The following is a 15,195-nucleotide window of genomic DNA, read 5'->3' on the forward strand; positions in this document are numbered from 1 at the left end:
AATGATCCTACTAGAGAAATTTCCTCCTTAAAATTTAAGCTGGGCTATTTTAGCACACAACCTTAACATTTTTCTTCCTTTCTCATCATACGAGTCCTGACAATTAAGTTCACAAACTCGTCCTAGAAAAAGTGCTACATAGTTCATTACGGTCACTACAGTCACCTTTGAAGTACTCCCCTTGGGAAGCTATGCACTGATGTCAGCACCTAGCCCACACTTCAAAGCGATTTTTGGAACTCTTTTTCTGTAATGGCCATCAGAGCTGTCACCCTATTATCCCTGATGTCCTGAATGTCATCAAAATGTCTTCCTTTCAATATTTCCTTTATCTCGTGTAAAGAAAGAAGTCATTGGGGGCCAGATCAGGTGAGTAGGGAGGGTGTTCCGATACAGTGATTTGTTTACTAGCTAAAAACTCCCTCACAGACAGGGCCTTGTCAACTAGTGCACTGTTGTGATGCAAGAGCCACAAATTGTTTGCGAAAAGGTCAGGTCGTCTAACTTTTCCACACAACGTTTTCAGCACTTCCAAATAGTAAACTTGGTTAACTGTTTGTCCAGTTGGTCCAAATTCATAATGAATAATCCCTCTGATATCAAAAAAGGTTAGCAACATTATTGCAACAAACTCGCAAACTTAATTGTCAGACCTCATTCAATAAATTATTGAGTACCTATTAACAAGCACTGCTCCAAGTTCTGCAGATAAATCAATGAACAAGAATAACAAGTTCCCTGGCCTCTTGGAATTTATACAGTTGACCTTTGAACAATGTGGGGATTAGGGGTGCTGACACTCTGTGTAGCTGACAATCCATGTATAACTTTTGACTCCCCTAAAACTTAACTACTAATAGTCTGTTGACCAGAAGCATTATCAATAAGTCAATTAATACATATTTTGTATGTTATATGCATTATATACTGTATTCTTACAATAAAGAAAAATCATGAGGAAGGAAAAATGCATTTACTGTACTATCGAAAAAAATCCCATGTGGACCTGTGCAACTGAAACCCATGTTGTTCAAGGGTAAACTCTATTCTAGAGGGAGTCTCAAAAGTATTTCTGTTCTGTTTAAGGCTAGTATCACTATCAAAGCTCTTAATCTTATTCTTTTCCCCATCTCCCAGGAATTTAAACTATCATTAAGTGACATGGATTTACTAAGAACTAACGAAACAAACTTCAAGGACCCTCAGTTTCACCGTCCCCTTACTAGGCCCTATATCTAACTTTGTATTCATTACTTAGAAATTTTACTTAAGAAACCCTTTCCCCCTCCACCAAATTATGTAAGCTTTGGGCTACATAAAACCAGGATCTGCCTGGTTAGTCATCATTTTGTTTCTTTTGTTTGTTGCTTCTTACCCTCTTCCTTTCTATATTTTAAACCTCTTTTTGATTGGCTCCCTTCTAGAAGCCAATCTTTAAAAAAACATAATGGTAGTAAGAAATGAAATACAGATAGAACAAGAGTGTTCAAACATATATTCTCCTTCTCTAGCTAAATCTCTTTCCTTTACAGTCAAGCTCCTGAAAAACGTTTACCTTTGGCAGCCTAAATGACTTTATTGGCCCTTCACTCTTCTACCTACCATTATGCTACCATCTGTCCTATGATTTCAGATCTGTGAAGATCTAAGCCAGTGATTGTTTCCCTAGGGCTCTGTCCTTGATTTACTACTTCATGCTCTAGTCTGTATCATCCCTTTGGAGATCTCACCCACTTTGTTAGAATGTGATGACAAGCACTCACTTGCTTGCTCTCTTTCAGCTCTCTTTCTTGAGCTCCAAACCCAAATATCCAAATTTTCATTGAATATATTCAACTGAATATATTTGTAGCTCAATACAATAGCTGAAAACTAAGAGGTCCCAAACAGAGTTCATTAACTTACACCCCTATTTTTTTTTTAATCTATTTCCACTCTCAATGACTGGCACCAAAATATATCCAGTAACTGAAGCCAGAAAGATGGGAGTCAATCACTGCCTCTTGTTTTTCACTCATACTCTACATTAAACAGGTGGTCAAATGTTATTATTTCTGCTTCCTTACTCTTCTTGTTTTGAGCTTTTTTCCATTGACATTAGTACATTCTATCATATGTAAATCTTTACTATAATTTATTACACATTCTCACCTTATTCTAGACCATAAACTTCATGTGGGATCAAGTATTTATTCATCGTGTATTTCCAACACATAACTTGGTGATTTCTGGTAGTTAGAAAATACATGCATACCTTGTTTTATTGCACTTTGCTTTATTGTGCTTTGCAGATACTTTTTTTTTTTTAAAACAAACTGAAGGTTTGCGGCAATCCTGCTTCAAGCAAGTCTACTGGCATCATTTTTCTAACAGCATTTTCTCACTTTGTGTCTCTCTGTATCACATTTTAGTAATTCTCAAATATTTCAAAACTTTTTCATTATTTTATTTGTTATGGTGATCTGTGACCAGTGATTTTTGATGTAATTGTTTTGGGGCGCCATGAACAATGCTCACATAAGATGGTGAACTTAATAAATGTGTGTTTTGACTGCTCCACTGACCAGCGGTTCCCATCTCTCTCCCCCTCCTGGGGCCTATTGCCTACTGAATTTAGGCCAGTTAATAACCCACAGTGGCCTCTAAGTGTTCAAGTGAAAGGAAGAGCTGCACATCTCTCACTTTAAATCAAAAGCTAGAAGTGATTAAGTTTAGTGAGGAAGGCACATCGAAAGCCCAGAGAGACTGAAAGCTAGGCCTCTCGGGCTAGTTAGCCAAGTTGTCAATGCAAAATAAAAGTTCTTGAAGGAAATTAAAGTGCTACTCCAGTGAAGAGATAAGGAAGCATAACAGCTTTATTACTGATATGAAGAAAGTTTCAGTTGGTCTGGAAAGAAGATCAAACCAGCCACACAATTCCTTTAAGTCAAAGCCTAATCCAGAGCAAGGCCCTGACTCTATTCTCTGAAGGCTGAGGTGAGGAAGCTGCAGAAGAAAAGTCTGAAGCTACTAGCAGAGATTGGTTTATGAGGTTTAGGGAAAAAACTGTCTCTATAACATGTAAGTGTATGTGAAGGAGCAAGTGCTAATGTAGAAGCCATAGCAAGTTACCCAAGAGATCTAGACTAAGGTATGAATGAAGGTGGCTATATCAAACAACAGGTTTTCAATGTAGACATAATAGCCATATATTGAAAGAAGATACCATTTAGGATTTCACAGAAGAGCCTTTCAGAGAAGTCCAATGCCTGGCTTCAAAGCTTCAAGGACAGGCTGACTCTCGTTAGGAGCTCATGCAGCTGGTGACTTGAAGATGCAGTCAATGCTCATTTCCCATGCTGAAAATCCTAGGGCCCTTAAGAATTATGCTAAATCTACTGCCTGTGCTCTCGCTAAATGGAACGATGAAGCCTGGATGACAGTACACATCTGTGTACAACATGGTTATCGACCATTTTAAGCCCACTAGTGAGACCTACTGTTCAGAAACAAAGATTCCTTTCAAAATATTACTGCTCATTGATAATGCACCTGGTCACCCAGGAGCTCTGAAGGAGGCTGTTCTTATGACTGCTAACAAAACATCCATTTTGTTACCCATGGATCAAGCTGTAATTCTGACTTTCAAGTTTTATTATTTAAGGAATACATTTCATAAGGCTATAGCTGCCATAGTGATTCCTCTGATGGATCTGTGCAAAGAAGTTAAAAACCTTTTGGAAAGCATTCACCATTTTAGATGCCATTAAGAACATTCATGATTCATGAGAAGAGGTCAAAATATTAACATTAACAGGAGTGTGGAAGAAGTTGATTCTAACCCTCATGGTAATTGCAGATATCGTGGAAATAGCAAGACTACTGGAATTAGAAGTGGAATATGAAGATGAGCTGCAATCTCATAAAACTTTAATGGATGAGGAGTTGCTTTTTATGAGCAAAGAAAGTTGTTTCTTAAGATGGAATCTACTGGTGAAGATGCTGTGAAGATTGTTGAAATGACAACAAAGGATTTAGAACATTGCATAAACTTTCTTGATAAAGTAGCAGCAGGTTTTGAAAGAAGTTCTACTGTGGATAAAATGCTATCAAACAACATGGCATGCTACAGAGAAACCATTTGTGAAAGGAAGAAACAATCAATGGGGCAAACTTCATTGTCTTACTTTTAAGAAATGGCCACAGCCACCCCAACCTTCAGCAACCACCACCTTGATCAGTCAGAACCCATCAGCACTGAGGCAAGACCTTCTACCAGCAAAAAGATTATGACACTGAAGGGTTAGCATCTTCTTTCTCGTTTTTTTTTAGCAATAAGTGTTTTTAATTAAGATATGTACATTGTTTTTTAAACATAATGCTATTAAACACTTAATAGACTACAGTATAGTATAAACATCTTTTATAAGCATTGAAAAACCAAAAAATTTGTGTGACTTGCTTTATTGTGACATTCACTTTGTTGTAGTAGTCTGGAATTGAACTTGAAGTATCTCTAAGGTATGCCTGTATATCATGTCTTTTAAAAGAAATATTAAACAAGATGCTGTAAATTAGAAATTTCTAACAAATAAAGGTATTTAAGAATAATGAAGAATCGCAGTGAATTAAATGTTTTCTAGACTATGAAAGAATAAACTATTAATATAGAAAATTTGAAATGTAAGAATATACAAAGAAAACAAATTACTCATGGTCCCAACTGTTAATATTTTATTCCTTGTTGTTTACTTATTTTATCAAACTACATATGCTTATGATTTTAAAAGATCAACTAGCTTTTCAAGGCTGCTGGGTGAAAAACGATTAATTGTCCCTGACACTTATGGAAAGTAACCGCACAGGGAGATCCGATAATAAATTCCTAACTGGGCAGGTCATGGTGGATACTCACGCCCCAAGTATATAACTTCTTTACTAAAAGGCTTATCTTTATCTTAAGCCAGCCCTGTCCATTGTTTCTGTGCATCTAGGTTAACATACCTTTGAAATACCCCCCCTTTCAGAACTCTCCTTCTAATACCTGACCACCTTTTCAGACCCCTCCTTCTAAAGCATGTCAGACAGCATGCTATAATCCAATCTGTCTTGCTTTCTCCCACCTTCATGGAATCTTCCTTATGTTGCCCTCCTTAATCTCAAATGCATAAAGAAAACTGCAAACTGTTATTCTCAGAAGCATTTTTTTCAGTCTGTTGACATATTGCTTCCCGCTGTATCCTATTTTAGTTGAATAAACTCATAAAAATTCTCTACAGGTTTGGACGTTTCTTGCACCAACAATAGTTAGCTTGCGGCTTCTGTATTTTTCAGTTTTTAGGCACTATTGTTTTACAATGAAAGGCATGAATTCAGATCTTTTGTCAACTCCCATCCTCTCTCCTCCCATACACATAAACTTCCCTTCCTTCTATCTTTCCAATAGTTATTTTGTGTGTGTGATTGTAATTAATATAAATGTTGAGCCAAGTAGTACACTGTGATTAAATATTTCCATTCTTACACAACTTTATTTCCTCCCATGGAGTTAAGTATCTTGATTTCTCATTTGCTCAGTTTTCTATATACTCATCTGTATTTCATCCCATATTTGGCTACAAGTATTGATTTAATTCAATTCAATATATTATCATTTTGTGTTAGAAGGCTTGGTTTTCTAACTTGCTCTAAAATGGACTGGTTGCTCTCTCGATTTGTTCCCAGTTGTCATCTTGGCATCTTTATCCTAACATCCCAGAAATACTCTCCCCATAATTTTGTATTGGATTCGTTAGAGTCTATCTTCTTTCTTGGTTTATTCCCTCATTCTGTTAAATCACCAACTCCAGGAGATTCCTGAGAAAGAGTACGTATTTTAAGAATTTTAGATGTCAGAAAATACTTTTGTTCTACTTGATTAATACTTAGTCTGGATATAGAATAATTTTCGCTCCAAATTTGAAGGTTTCACTCCATTATCTTCTATCTTCTAGTGTTACTTAAAGTCTGATGCTATTCTGATTTTTTACCTTTATATGCAACTTGCTTTTTATTTTTATCTCTGTCAACTCGAGGACATTCTTTGCTCCCATTGTTCTGAAATTCCAGCATAAAGTGTCTCGGGTCTTTTTACATGCATTGTACTGAGCATTCAATTGCCCCTTCAATCTAAAGACCCACACTCGTTCAGTTCTGGGCAAGTCTCTGGCTTTATTTTTTGATAATGTCCTTTCTATGTTTTCACTGTTCTGTTTTCTAAGAAAGCTTGTCAAGAAGAAATCTCCTAAATTAATGTCTTTTTTCTCATTTCCCCCTCCTCCACCTTTGTCTTTGTTTCCTAGTTTCCAGGAGAGTCCCCTCAACTTTATCTTTAACCATCAAAACTCCATTTTTACATTTTTGCTATTATAGCATTAATTTCCAAGAGCTCTTTTAAAAAAATTGGTTGCTCTTTTTTAATACATTCAGTTCTTGTTTCATGGCTACAATAAACTCTCTTATCTCTGGGGAAGTTAATAGCTTTTTTGGCAGTTCCTCCTGCCAAAATGTGGAGGACACGTTATTGTGTCCTCCAAATTCCTACTATTCAATGTATCTGCTTTGTCTTTTCCTTCCATTATTAGACTTTTTTCAAATGTGAACTGGCTGTTCACATTTAAAAGTAAGGCACTAAAAAGACTGAAAGATTTGCAAGCATGGGTAGAACCTGTTGAGGGACAGTCTTACGCTAGTGTGATCTGACTGGGCCATTTCATTAGACCCCTCTTCCCCCCGCTCCCCACCACCACCTTGGCTAGTTCAATTTCCTCTGGAGAAATCTTTCAACTCATGTCTAAAGCAATAAGCCTTACTCTCAGCATTCAGGCTGCTGAAAGAAGGCTGGGTCTTAATGTCCAAAAGGTTTTACCTATTTAACTCACACTGAATCTTTACCTCTCAACTGTTCTGGTATGTCAGAGAATACATGGTTTATACTTGCCAGGAAATAAACTTCTAATCATCTGCCAGGGCGGGAGAGGTGCAATTATCTGGCTGTGTAGGGTTAGAAAGGGGATATGAGGATCAGAAAGCTTTTTATCCTCTTGTTTTCAGTTCTGTCTTAACAGGCACTTCCAGAAGTACCCAGTACCATCAATTCCAGAGCTCTAGTTTTTCTGTGATTATGTGCTGGAATGGCTTTGGTTTCAATTTTCTTGGATTTTCTAAATCAGGCATTGGTAAATTTAGTTTACAGGCGAAATCTGGCCTGGCCTGCCAACTAAAAATAGTTTTTGTATTCTTGTAAAAGGGTTGACAAAGGAGAAGTACAGAGGAGAGAGAGAAAGAAGAGGAAAGAGGGAAGTGGGAGGAGGCAGCCATGGAGGAGGCATGTGGCTTGCAAAGCCTAGAATATTTATGATCTAGCCCTTTACAGAAAGTTTGCCAAACCCTGTTCTCAGTCAATAACCACTCATTCCTCTAATTTCCATCTCCCCAAATATTGCTTTTCTTGTTTCTTCTGCTCTCTGTCCTTGTAAGCCTGTGTCCTTTAAAATTTCCCGTCATTTTAGGGATTTGAGAAGGTAACTTAAGTTAAAAAAAAAAAAGTAGTTATAAATTTATAGCTAATTTTATATTATATTTATAATAACTAATTTTATATACAGAGGGTGCCAAAAAATGCATACACATTCTAAGAAAGAAAAACTGTATTAAAATTGTAAGAATATATAGGTTGGTGCAAAAGTAATTGTGGTTTTTGCAATTATTTTTAACCGTTTACCCTGCAATTACTTCTGCACCAACCTAATATAGCAATAACAAAAGATGAATAAAAGTCATGTTTGACTTCTGCAATTACAAGAGGTGCTCAAAGTGATTACCATCAGCGTCCATACACGTCTGAATACTGTGAACTACTGCTTGGGCAATGTTGACCAAAGTGTCTACTTGAATACATTTTTTTGGCATCTCCGGTACTTATAATAATAATTTTTTTTACTTAATATTATTATTTAATACCACAGTGAACATCTTCATATAGAGAAAATTTTTCCATTTTCAGGCTTTCTTCTTTAGGCTAGAGCTCCAGATTGAGAAAAAAAAATAGAGGATCTTGATACTGCTGAAAGCTTTCTATTCCCATCAGGAAATAATAAACAAATACTACATGCCTATGATCACTTAGGGGACAGTTGGTTCATTCAAATATGTTATAAAAACCCTAACCCAAATAATCAATACTTTATAGCTCATCTTATGCAAATAATTATTTATTCTAAAAAAGATTTAAAGTAACTTAAAGTTGCTTAAAACATAAAAGGCAATCAATTTAGCAGTAGATAAAAATGATGAGACAAGAAGAAAATAAAGACAGGTAGCTAAAACAGAACTAGGAATAAAGCTATTATAAAAATGTATACCATGAAATATTCTGCACTTGCAAAAGGTAGGCCAAAGATTAGGTTCTTACTAAACTAGGTTAATCCTCTCTTGCTCTAAATAATTTACAACAGATTACAGAACTGCTATCTTTCTGCTTCTGCTCCTTAGGAATGTTTTATGGATGGCTGAAGTTATCATGAGTATTCTGAGTAAAAGAAATCCAATTCTTTGGTAGAGACTCTTAATACGGGGGTGCCAAAAAAAAGTATGCACACTTTAAGAGATGTTATCTATATATTACTTTTTGAAATTGAATTACGTAGCAATGTGTAGTACGATGTTCGCTCAAAAGATGGTGTTAAACAAATGAAGGCTAGCGTCATTCATTGTATTATAATTTTAATACAGCTTTTCCTTTCTTAAAATGTATATACATTTTTTGGCACCCTCTGTAGATAGTACAGATATACACAAATGAGAGTTTTTGGTGGCTCTCTTTTCTCTCCACCCCCTTAGGCACAAGAAAAAGAACAAGGAGATAATAGTTCTCAATAGCTCTGAATCGACTCCTACTATCCTAAGCATGCTGGTAGGAGGAAAAGCAAAGGTCTCTTGAAAATAGCATTATCAGTCTCCCTCTGGAGAGAGACTGGAAATAGTGTTTGAGTCACTGTAAGTATATGAGCTCAAAGGTCAGATTCTGGAAATATTTTGCAGTTATGTGCATATTTAGAAACTTGTATTCACAGAAACATGTCTTACAAGTTATAATTCTTTAACATTACATTTAGAAATCAGGAAATCTTTATCACATTTAAAAGAAAACCATTCTTGATGAACTATCAATACTGGTATTAAAAAAAGGGCAAAAAGTATCATATTTAAAATATTACTGCCAGTAAGTACTTCGGTTTCTGATAAAATCACTGGAAAGGGGAATGTACCCTACATATTGTCAGGCCTTATGAATTAAGTCTTTGGCATTCTGTCTCTTCTCAGTCAGTTATCTATTTATCCATCGATCCATGTACCTACACATGCATCCATGCAGAGTTTAAGTGTTTCTCATTTGGTAAGTGGTTCTAGGGGTCACTAATACAAAACAATACAAAAAGCTTATAGCATGGTACAGGGCGAGGCAGGAAAACAGACAAGTATATTAGCAAAAAATAATGTAGTGAGTGCTATCATACAGGTATGTACAAATTGCGAAGGGGGCATAAAAGACTGGTCCAATGGTAAGCAAGGACCAGTTTAGGAAAAATAACATTTATAGGCTACATTTTTCTTCAACAATAGAACTTTGTGAATCATGAAAAATACCTTATATAGTATTTATTACATAAATTAAAGAAGAAGAAATGAAGGTTCAGAGGTGAAAAGTATTTTGTTCAAGATCACGCAGTGGATAAATTGGCCAGGCCAGAATTGAATTCCTATCTATATATCTTCACTCCAAATCCCATTTTCTCCCCAATAAGGCAGAGAATGTTTGCTGCTAAGGAGAGGAGAAAAAGGGCGTTTTTCAGTCATCTTGTCCAGGCACACTACAGAGAAGCCCACCAGTCAAAAAGTTTTGTAAAGTACAGATCTTGTCAATCAGGCTTTTTAGAGCTTCATTCAAATATGAATAAATGGAAGTCAGCAGAAGATCTCTAATTTGAAAAATCTACCAAAACAGATAAGTAACATGAAGGATGTCGGGGAAATCCAAGACCATGCAGGGAAATAGAACAAATCATTTAATTAATATCCTTGGAGAGTTAAGGTGGGCACCAGGAAATCTCATGAAGAGACTGAGAATCCCACATGGTATTAATGGTAAAGCGATATCCCAAGATAGCATCTGTCCTACAGATCACAAGAACTAGTCCCAATCAGAGCAGGATACAAATCTTGTATAGAAGGATATGAGAAATCCCAGAGGTATTTCTCAAAAATAGTAAATTGATTAATGTGTTTGATCTTATTTAGAGGCATTTTACAGTTACATCAGAGAGATTAAGGAAGAACAAAAATAGATGTATAGAAAACTAAACAAAAATAAAACAAGGCAATATATTGATCAGATAATAAGGATCCAAAAAAGAAATAACATTTATGATACTCTGTTTCTGAGCAGCAATCAATATTTAATAAAACCCTTTGCAGGAGGTCAATAAATAATGACTAAAAAGAAAAAGGTAAAATAGCTTGCATCTTGTTTAAAATACAGAGGTAACTACTAGAAGAAACACCTACATTAGTTGCTTTTGGTTAAAGGTACTGGGAAGTGGGGAGGCATGAGAGGGAGCCTGCAGTTATCTTCAACTTTCTAAACTGTGTGCAAGTATTCTTTGATAAAAGTAAAAATTAAGTAGAAGAGAAAATCTATTTATTTGAAAAACAAAATCCTGCTTTAGAACCACTGCTAATAACGCTCCAGATTGATATGCTCTGGCTGTACGCAGGTTATAGCAATGGAGTTAAGCATTAAACACACTTAAAACATGAGCTTCATTACAAATAAGAATGATTTAGCTTTGATATTAACAAGCCAGAGACTGAAAATGCAAATGGAATTTAAAGCCCAGCATGGTTCATATTATCACAGCAAAACAAACATGATGTTTAAAGATACCATTAATGTGTAAGCATATATAATTCTGTTTGATTATATCATGTTGTTACACACATAAGCCACCTGAATATATTAAATAAATAATGTCAGCTAAAATGCAGGAATAGATGTTATGTATAGAGGGATCATTAAATATTAACAAGTCTTAAAAAAAAGATACAGTAGAATACTGTAAAATTTTTATGGTAAGGAAAATCCACTTTAACCACTATATCTAGTTATCGGACAGAACGGCCTTCAAATAAAAATTCTGCCAACCTGTTTAATTAAACAAATTTTATGAAAAGAAATTTATAAAAAAATTTTATAAATCTGACTATGATAGGACTTAGCAGTTTAAGGGCAGGAAAAAGAAAAAAGAAAATATAGATGAGCTGATTAGGCAATGAGTGAAATATGACATGGGATTGTATGACTAAGAGGTGAACTAAAGTACTCTGGGCTAAATTTATATTTTGAAAATGTGTATTATTGATTTTTCTATCATACTTACATCTCTGTGCCCACTACTAGCAGAATCATGGAGTGGAGTGTCATCATCTAATCCTTGTGTGTTAACATCTGCTCCAGCTGCTATAAGTATCTTAGCAACATCATAATATCCAACATTGCAAGCTTCGTGTAGTGGTGTCCAACCTAAAGTTAGAATACTAATTTAACCATATGGTTCACTTGTACTAAGTCAATATATATGCTTTTTATATACATAACTATGTGTGAAATAGTGATTCTAAATGCACATAGTACATAGAAGGTAAAAGGAGTGACAAACAAGAACTAATTATCTAAGAATACCACTAATTTTACAGAAGGTTCATTCATGATAATACTATTTCCACTGAGGCTAAATTATTTGACGAAAGTATTACACATTTAAGCTTATCCAATAATTATAAATTTGTTATAATTTATAATCATCTAAACTACGGAAAAAGAACGGAAAAAGGAGGCAAAATATTAGTAAATTTGTAAGGGTCTTTCAGTAAAAAAAAAAATCCCCTATGTTTTTAAGGGCTTTCATCTCTTAAGTCAATACAATCTTTTCTGAACTTAATACTTATTTTAATGGGAATAAATTAATCATTTTAGTTACTTTTATAATAAAAAAGTTGTATGTTCATGAAAGAAAAATTAGAAAAAAAATACAAAACAGTAAATAAGCATTATCCATAATTCCACCACCTAATTTAAATAATTTAGCATAAATCCTACTAGATTCCCTCCCTCTCTTATTTATAATTTTAAAACAAAACTGGAAAGACTGTTTAACCTGTTTCTTTTACTTACTACAGTGAAAATAATCCCGTGTCATTACAGTTTTCTACAACATAGTACTGCACTAATTGACTACACCATAATTTATTTCAACAAGCTATTACTGGTATTTAAATTATTTCTAATTTTTAAATATTAGAAACAATCTGCAACAAATATCCTTACAACTAAATCTTCAAGCATATCCATGATTAAACACTTAAGATAAATGCTAAGAAGTGGACTGTTAGATAAATGGGTAAGTAAATTTTTTTGGTTTCTGATAAATAATATCAAGTTTTACTCTAGAATGGATGCTGTGCATTTTAAGTCTCATTCTTTAAAATAGATCCTGTATATCACTCTTTCTCCCCTTCAAACCAAATGGAAAAATAAATTCCAGGTGTATTCTAGTAGGGCTATGTGTAAAAGCAAAACAAAAACAAAATTTGGAAATTAGAAAATATAGGGGTATAGTTTTACGATACAGGGGCAGAAAAGGCCTTCTTAAAATACCAAAGAACCTATAAATGAAAACAATTAACTGATATTACTTAAAAAAACTTTAGTAAAAATAACAGTGTAATAAAATTCAAACACAGCCACAGCCAGTGCAAATCTTTACAGAAATAGCAGTAAGACATTAAGTAAAAAAGGCAGGTTGTAGAACTACAGCCTGACATAGATAATTTGATTTTTTTCAAAAAAGCCTATATATATATAAATGTTTACTTTATATATATGATAATAAAAATGCACAAAAGTAACCTCCGAATTGTTAACAACAGTTGTACAGGAAAGAAACTGGAGAAAGGGAATGGAGGTTATTGTAGTATGTGAAACTAAAGACAATTTCTATATTGTTCCCTGCAAACTTTTACTGTTTGAACTCTTCACAGTAAGAATGTATCGGTATGGTATTTGAGTAGTTAAAATAATCCACCACCACCATCCCCTTATAGTCCTCATGTTCAAGTTAATAAATGTTCTTGAAAGATTTATGAATGAATTAACTACTCTGAAAATATTATATAACTCTATTCACTTAGAATAGAATCTAAATTGGATAAAGAATTACATAATAATCTTTTAACTAAAATTAAGTACTTAAAAATTTGAGTAATTACTGACATGGAATTGTAGCAGAGCTCAGGGTTTTAAGTACACAGTAAAATAATTTGGTAATAAAGTACAGTCTTACAACTCTTTCATTTCAGCAGGAAGAATAAAGAATGTAGATTAAATTGCAAACAGAATCTGTTTATATAAATTTTAAATTTTAGTTCCTAAGTATTAGATTTTAATTACTAGTCTTACCTGCAAAATCTTTCACATTCACATTTGCTCCTAAACTTATTAATTCTTTGACTTGTTTCACATCTCCTCGAATAGCTGCCATATGTAAAGGAGTTTCACCACGTTCATTTCGTTTATTAACTTTATCTTTTTGTCGAGATGAGGAACTGGGAGTTTTCTTTTGGGCTGGTGTTGTTTGTGATGGATGATTTGGTGTGGAATCTATAAGAAAGAAGAAAGTTAACAAAAGCTCTAAGCTAAATATTTTGTATATTCATTTAAAGGCTTTTATAGGTAATGTGATAATTTTCTGGAGCAGGGAAATATCTTCTCAACCTAGCAATCCAAAACTTGACTTAGATGATACATTAAGTTGACCCAAGTACATGGAGCAGATCTTCCTTTAGGTTTATCTAATGTTGCATGAGCCTATTTAGAAAAAATGTTTTAGTCTGTCAATTTACAAAATTGGCTTAAAATGATAATAAAGTATCAAGTATGCACCCTAAATGTGTTTGCTCAATGAATAATTTGATGAACTGCAAAAAAAATGTATTTTTCATGGCATGTTATATTATTATTCTAAGACATAGATGAAATGACAGTGATGGCTAGTGTTCACACCTCTGACTCAGACAAAGCACTGGAGTTCTATTCTGGTATTGAGTGCAAATTAAGGTCATGGATGACTTTAGGATGAAAATGAAACTTAAGATCCACAAAAAATAAAGATGGTCTGGAAAAAGGCCTTTAAAAAGTGGGTGATAAGAAAGAAAAAAATGTGTTTTGCTTTGGTTTCCATCATTTGATTTTTGTTCCAGTTTCTATATCAAAAATAAGAAAGTTAAACTAGATGATGCCCAAAGTCCTCTCCTACCCATTGCAAAACTACCGGGGAAAATAACATAATAAAAAATTGGTTTCTTAATCAGTTAAGGATTCAAGACATATATACAGTGTTAATAATTAATTACCAAATTTACAACTATTTAAGAGAAACAATTGCTCTGAGAGAAATGTCTCTGGAAAATAATTTTCTAGTAGTATCATCCTTTCCTCAATAAGAAAAAAAATTAAAGTTTACCTTCTGAATTTTAAAGTATATTGTGTCAGTAACAGTTTCCTATCTATATCTATAATGTATACTCAATAAGAGTAAGGATCTTATCTATCTTTTTTATCACTGTATCTCGACAGTTTAGAATTTCTTGGTACACAGTGGTATTCACGCAGTATTGGTTGAATTAATAAATGAATTTTATTATCTTTATAGTCAAATTATTGAGAAAATTAGCTGTTGCACTTCTTAAAAACAATGTATTTTTTAATTCACACAACTTGCAATATAGAAATTTTTGTTAGCAATACTAAAACAATATTCAAACACACAAAAGTACTACTACCCATATGGCAATCAGGTTAAACAAAACAAAAACATGGAAAATTATGTAACAGATAAAACAATGAACCCTAAGCACACGCGCGCGTTTTCTCTCTCTCTCTCTCTCTCTCTCTCTCCCTCTCTCTCTCTCTCTCTCTCTCTATATATATATATATATATATAAAATGGCAAACAGCTTGGTATTTCAAAAGCTTTCCACTCTAGTTCTACATATTTTAAAGTTGACTAAGATGTACCTCCAAATAAAAAGAACCAACTGCAAAACAGTATTATAGTATAA

The 15,195-nt window shown here is 34.0% G+C and overlaps 1 protein-coding gene across 2 annotated transcripts in view; it reads right to left on the reverse strand.

Annotated features, from left to right (window-relative positions):
* Positions 1-15,195, reverse strand: part of ANKRD12 (ankyrin repeat domain 12) — a 132,823-nt gene that overhangs the window by 53,207 nt on the left and 64,421 nt on the right. For both annotated transcript variants that reach the window (XM_033087517.1, XM_033087516.1), the window contains 2 exons: positions 13,535-13,735; positions 11,457-11,599 (listed from right to left, as the gene is read on the reverse strand). In XM_033087517.1, coding sequence (XP_032943408.1) covers positions 11,457-11,599; positions 13,535-13,735 — 344 coding nt within the window. The remainder of the gene's footprint in view (positions 1-11,456; positions 11,600-13,534; positions 13,736-15,195) is intronic.

This window comes from Rhinolophus ferrumequinum, chromosome 19 (assembly GCF_004115265.2).
Source record: "Rhinolophus ferrumequinum isolate MPI-CBG mRhiFer1 chromosome 19, mRhiFer1_v1.p, whole genome shotgun sequence".
NCBI lineage: Eukaryota > Metazoa > Chordata > Mammalia > Chiroptera > Rhinolophidae > Rhinolophus > Rhinolophus ferrumequinum.